The sequence below is a fragment of the Larimichthys crocea genome, chromosome IX (genome assembly GCF_000972845.2).
Source record: "Larimichthys crocea isolate SSNF chromosome IX, L_crocea_2.0, whole genome shotgun sequence".
NCBI lineage: Eukaryota > Metazoa > Chordata > Actinopteri > Sciaenidae > Larimichthys > Larimichthys crocea.
In genome coordinates, this window is record NC_040019.1 from 1803871 (window position 1) to 1810650 (window position 6780).

The 6780-nt window shown below is 37.4% G+C and overlaps 1 protein-coding gene across 1 annotated transcript in view; it reads right to left on the reverse strand.

Moving 5' to 3' along the window:
* The window catches only part of LOC113746457 (cytochrome b ascorbate-dependent protein 3-like), a 7049-nt gene extending 1048 nt beyond the window's left edge, over nucleotides 1–6001 (reverse strand). The window contains exons 1-3 of the mRNA XM_027282222.1: nucleotides 5845–6001; nucleotides 5126–5163; nucleotides 4998–5093 (exon numbers count right to left, since the gene is read on the reverse strand). Of these exons, the coding sequence (XP_027138023.1) occupies nucleotides 4998–5093; nucleotides 5126–5163; nucleotides 5845–6001 (291 nt within the window). The remainder of the gene's footprint in view (nucleotides 1–4997; nucleotides 5094–5125; nucleotides 5164–5844) is intronic.
* Between the last annotated feature and the right edge of the window lie 779 nt (nucleotides 6002–6780).

A 6780-nucleotide genomic window follows, 5' to 3' on the forward strand; every position in this document is an offset into this window, starting at 1 on the left:
CCCCCCCCCCTTCTCTCCTCTTTTCCCTTTCCTTCTTTTCCCCTCTTCTCCTCCTTTTTTCCCCCTCCCCCCTTTCTTTTCTTTTCCTCCTTCTTCCTTTCTTCCTCCCCTTTCCTTTCTCTTCTTCCTTTCCCCTTGGCCAGCAGCGTCCGGGAAACCGATGAAAGTGTTTATGTGAGTATGAACTACATCACTGACTGTCTTGGGAAATGTTGTTGTGTTTTCTAAAGGCTGTTGCACTTACTGAATGTTGTGTTTTATGAATTATTGTTGTCTTTTTTTGGAAACGTTGCTGTGTGTTGACCCTCAGGGCCCACACAGATTTCCTGCCTCTGCCACACAGTATTTTTTAAATAACTGGATTAAAACATATTGTTTTATTCATTCGTATTAATTGTACTCGTTTTCATAATTGGTCTTTCTGTGTCAGTGTTTAACTCTGCGGTGATGAAATAATAATCTAGATGTCATTTTAATTCACAGCGTCTGCTCAGTGAGAGCAGCACATGGAACACTGCAGAAGGAGAGTCCAGAAAACTGCATTTGATTTCACTGCTTGTTTTTAGTTTGATTCATTATTTGCTCTTCTTTATATCTGACTGATCATTTGTTAAAATGTTTATAAGTCCATTTTAAATGAAGCTGTTTCAGTTCAGTGACATCTTCACGAAGGCTGTGTATTTCTAAGGCTAAACGCTTATATATGTTTCTTTATAGAGATTAAAACAATATAAGAGGCTGCTAAATGAACCTAAATAAATAGACATGAAAGAGATAAAAAACCAGCAGTTAGATTGTTTCAATCACAGCACAGGAAGTTGTTTCAGGCAAAAATTCATCAGTTGGGTCGTGCCTTGTCTTCTTCTTCATCATGTTCCCTCCAGTAAATGATCTTTGCTGTTCCTGGCCACAAGGTGATTTGGTTTACATTATTAATCTCATAATTCACTTTTGTTTTTAAACTAATGAACTGAAAATGCAGCGTGATGTGTTACAGGCCCAGACCACTGGAGGTCAGTGTGGTGCACCAGTATGTACACATAATGTCAGTATGTACAGCTGTGATAGATAGATAGATAGATAGATAGATAGATACGATGATAGATAGCTAGATGAGATATGATAGATAGATAGATAGTAGATAGATAGATAGATAGATAAGATAGATTTTTTAGAATGATTTGTTTAAGGACCAATTGTTGTAACCAATGTTAAGCCAAACAATATTGTTGTGTACATCTATAGATATAGCAACGCCAGCAGTTAGTCCTTAAAGATCAAATGTTTCATTTGTCACAAAAAAAACAAGCCAACTTAATAATAATATTATAAAAAGTGTGGCGCTTCAGGCCCGCATTAAACCACTCGACGTGGAACCTTGAAGTAAGTAGACAATGAATGTGGTCACAGGGCATACAGTAGAGTAGTAGGCACTGCTGGCTGTGAGATGAATCAGATCAGAAATACTAATATCCCAGGGGGAGATTATTTTGACCACTACTACCAGTTACAAACAAACAAAAACAACATATGTTAGACAAAAGTAACTATCTATAAGAACAAAATATAAATATGTACTTACTCTTACTGTAAATCTGATCTTTATATATCCTTTTATACTATCTATATATGATATATCTATATATATATATATATATATATATACTAATTATATATAGATATAATATAAAAGGCATATAACTATTGCGAGCAATTTGTTGTTGTTTTTTTAAGTTTATGTTCTACCTTAGTACTTGTTTTAGCACATTCTACTTTAGTACTTTTTGTAAATATGTACACTTGTGTTTTCCCTCCTTGACTATTTTTCGCTGCTGTAAACAAGTGAATTTCCCCGTTGTGGGATAAATAAAGTATTATCTAATCTAATCTAATCTAATCTAACGTGTGCTGTCCCTCTGATGTAACTCATTCCTGATCCTATCCATCTTAGTCACTCCCAAAGAGAACCTCAGCGTCTTCATCTCTGCCTCCTCCAGCTCTGCCTCCTGTCTCTGTGGTCTCACCACAGTTTTGTACACCTTTCCTTTCATTTGAGCTGAAACTCTTCTATCACACATCACACCTGACACTTTACACATTACATTACATTACATTACATTGCATTTAGCAGACGCTTTTATCCAAAGCGACTTACAGAGGAGGACATAAGCTGACAAAGGTGTAAAGGAGGAGTAGTTGTTAGTTTTGTTAGTTTTGTTAGGCAGGGAAGCATTCTCGAAACAGAAAGGTTTTTAAAAGGGATGTTGCTGTTCTAGTAGCCGTTGGTAGGTCATTCCACCATTTGGGGACGACCACAGAGAAGAGTTTAGAGTGACCTCGCTTTGCGAGAGGCGAGGGTCCAACTAGACGGTTTGTATGAGCGGAGCGTAACGCCCTGGTCGGGACTTGAGCCTTTTGTAAGATGCTGAGATAGGCAGGGGCAGATCCTGAGATGGTCTGCCCCTGCCTATCTCAGCATCTTACTAAAGGCTCTCCAAAAACCTCTAACATGTGCCGTCCCTCTGATGTAACTCATTCCTGATCCTATCGATCTTGGTCACTCCCAAAGAGAACCTCAGCGTCTTCATCTCTGCCTCCTATCTCTGTGGTCTCACCAACAGTTGTGTACACCTTTCCTTTCATTTGAGCTGAAACTCTTCTATCACACATCACACCTGACACTTTACACCTGCACACGCTTCTTCACCTCTTTTCCACACTCTCCATTGCTCTGGACTGTTGAGCCTAAATACTTAAAATCCTCCACCTTCTTTATCTCTTCTCCCTGTAACCTCACTTACTACAACAACAACAAAGAATTTATTTATTTATTTTTTGTCTTAACTTCAACTTTATTTATTTATACATAGCACCTTTCATACAGAGCTGTAGCCCAAAGTGCTTCACAGAGCAGAGTAAAAACAGAAACAGACAAAAACTAACAGTTCTTAAGGCAACAGAGCAGCCGCATGAAAAACTAAAGATTAGAAGAAAAGTAAAAAGCATAAAACTACAACAACAACAAAGATTATCTTTCTTTTTTTTGGTCCTAACTTCAACTTTATTTATTTATGTATAGTACCTTTCATACAGAATTGTTGCCCAAAGTGCTTCACAGACAACAACAACAAAGATTTTTTATTTTTTGTCTTATTTTATTCTTTTTTTTTTTTTTGCAGTTCTTGCAAATTTTTTAACTGTAAATTTGATCTTTTTATACCTTTTATATATAAAAGATCAAATTTACAGTACAGAGTATTACATATTTATATTTTGTTCTTAATAGATGGTTACTTGTTTAACATATGTTGTTTTTGTTTGTTTGTATACCTGCAGTATTGTAACAAAAATAATCTCCCCCTGGGATTATCAAAATATTTCTAATTCTGATTCATCTTCACACCAGCTGCACTACCTCTACTGTATGCTGTGACCACGATTCATTGTCTACTTACAGTCATGTCCAAAGTACGGCCCGGGGACCAATCACGGCCTGCGGTCAGATTTCATGCAGCCCGAAGTATTGGCCCTTGGACACATTGTCAAATCTGTCTCTACAAAAAGTCTATCTATCTATCTATCTATCTATCTATCTATCTATCTATCTATGCAGCTGTACATACTGTACATTATGTGTACATACTGGTGCACCACACTGACCTCCAGTGGTCTGGGCCTGTAACACATCACGCTGCATTTTCAGTTCATTAGTTTAATAACAAAAGTTATGAGATTAATAATGGAAAACAAATCACCTCACCTGTGGCCAGGAACAGCAAAGATCATTTACTGGAGGGAACATGATGAAGAAGAAGACAAGGCACGATCCAAACTGATGAATTTATTGCCTGAAACAACTTCCTGTGCTGTGATTGAAAACAATCTAACTGCTGTAGTTTTTTATCTCTTCATGTCTATTTATTTATGTTTCATTTAGCAGCCTCTTATATTGTTTTAATCTCTATAAAGAAACATATATAAGCGTTTAGCCTTAGAAATACAAGCCTTCTTGTGAAGATGTCGCTGAACTGAAACAGCTTCATTTAAAATGGACTTATTAAACATTTTAACAAATGATCAGTCAGATATAAAGAAGAGCAAATAATGAATCAAATCTAAAAACAAACAGTAAAATCAAATGCAGTTTTCTGGACTCTCCTTGCTGCAGTGTTCTCATGTGCTGCTCTCACTGAGCAGACGCTGTAATTAAAATGACATCTAGATTATTATTTCACCCGCAGAGTTAAACACTGACACAGAAAGAACCAATTATGAAAACGTGAAGTGCAATTAATACGAATGAATAAAACAATATGTTTTAATCCAGTTATTTAAAAAATACTGTGTGGCAGGAGGCGGAAATCTGTGTTGGCCCTGAGGGTCAAAACACAGCAACGTTTCCAAAAAAAGACAACAATAATTCATAAAACACAACATTCAGTAAGTGCAACAGCCTTTAAGAAAACACAACAACATTTCCCAAGACAGTCAGTGATGTATGTTCATACTCACATAAACACTTTCATCGGTTTCCGGACGCTGCCAGCTGTTTCTGGACAGGATGCCAAAGACAACAAACCCAAAGGCCACAGCGAGGATGCCGAGGAAGTTTGCAAACTTTGCTTCCACAGGCAGTGAGCTGTGAGCTTCACCGCTGCTTCCACTGCTACAGAAAAATGGAGAAATGAAGCTCAGAAGTGAAATCTCCTGCATGCTTCATACTGATTTATCATGAAACAACTCCTGCATTATGCTTTGATTAATGTGTGTGTAAGATTGTGTCTGATTTTCCCGTTGAAATAAAACAAATAAAACAGCTTCTCATTGATACCACTGATGCAGGAGGTGACACTGAGGATCAAAATAGCTTTTCCACAGCGGAGAGCAAGGAAACAAGAAGCCAGCCAGACCGAGGACCCACTGTGGGGAAATGACATGACCTCAATGCTCCACAGGAGATACTCATAGAGTACTGTGGAGAAATCTGTTACCCGTACCTGGAATGTAAACAGTACTACAGTACAGATGCCCACCCAGCTGTGCAGAGAGTACAGGTCAGGTATGTGGAAGTCAAACACAGCAAACAGACCCAGGATGAACAGAAGCAGAGCCAAGCTTCATGCACCAGCTTCCAGATGTGCTTCTTCTGCATCCAGGTGACCACTGCAGACGCAAAGTTGAGAAATAAACCATGTACTGTCTCGAGCTTTTCCTTTAAATTGCTTAATAATCATTTCAGATCGGTGTTGTCACTTTGGGATCAAATCAAGAAAAAGTCAGATGATATTTTCACTGACATTTCACATTCAAATCATCCAGTCGATGCACTCATCCAGTAAAAAAATGTAATGAGTTCAGCGTCTGCATAGATTCACTGAAGTTTTCTGGGTATTATGCAGAGCTGATTAAAATAATCGCAAAATCCGTTTTTCGTCAGCTTCCCTGAATGACAAAACCTCCAGGCTCAGTCAGCCGCAGTGAAAAATCATCTCAGCTCAGACGTCTTTGAGAAATGATGTTACACTTCCAAACACGAGCCAGATCAATTTCTGCAGCTTTTGTTTTAGTACAAAATGTTTGCACGCTGTATTGACACCTCCGTATCTAAGCATAAAATGCTTTGAAATGTAGCTGTTTTTATGAGTTTTATGAGGTTTTGTTAAGTTTATGGAGTTACAAGAGACAGATAATAAAAAAAATGAATGGCCAAAATCAAAATCTGCAGAGGCGGACACAATTTTTAGTACAATCCCATCGCAGGATGACATTGGATGACATTATCTGGAGTGTTTCCACAGGCTGAGGGTCTGATTTTTATTTTATTTACTGCTGTCAGTAACTCACCGTTGCCATACAGAACCAGCAGTCCAGACACCATCAGGACGGGATGCCAGATGAACTGCAGACCTGAACCCTCCCTGGAGAATCCACCTCTCCACTGTGAGGTCACAAACCGCAGACAGAGCAAACACAGGCACAGCACGTAGGTGAGGCAGAACATATCTGAGTCTGTGGCAACGTATCATAAATATATGTCATAAATAAAACATGGTGAGTTTATGTCATGCTCTCTCCTCTTTATTAAAAAAAGAGAAGATAATAAGAATGTATGGGTATTTCTAATAAAGTTTATTTAAATGTCTATACTCAGTATTTCAAAATAAAAGATCCTTCACGAAAGTAACAAATAGACATATTTGAATACTAATAATAATATACTTACTTATTACTTATTAGAAAAGCCTATTTTGTAGTGTTGCACAGAGGATATATCAGTAGATTATCATTACTGATGGACTGTGGCTGTATTAGGACCCTAATTTAACCCTTTATTTACTTAAAAATAGTGAAAATGTTAGTGCGGTTAGAGTATTACAGTCTGTTTTTAATTCAAAGGAACAACAAAATATAAAATAAAAAGCTGATTTCAGGAAAATGACGGGTCAGGACTTAATTATACACACAAGCAGAGTTCTGCAATATTAAAAAATACAATATTTAGCTCTGAATCGTAGTAGAAGTAGAAACAGAAAGATTTAAGAAACTCAAAATTCAGTTTGTGTGTGAACATACTCACAGTTACATTTCACTCCTCCTTTATAGATGCACAAAAAACCTTTGAAGCCGTTAAACATTCTTCATTTTGAGATGAATCTTTTAAAAACAAACTGTCCAGTTCTGATTTGTACTCACCAGAAGATGAGTAGACCTGAAGATGAGTCCCAGCAAACTTCCATATTATACACACATTCATTCATTTTTAGATTATCTCCTGCTGTC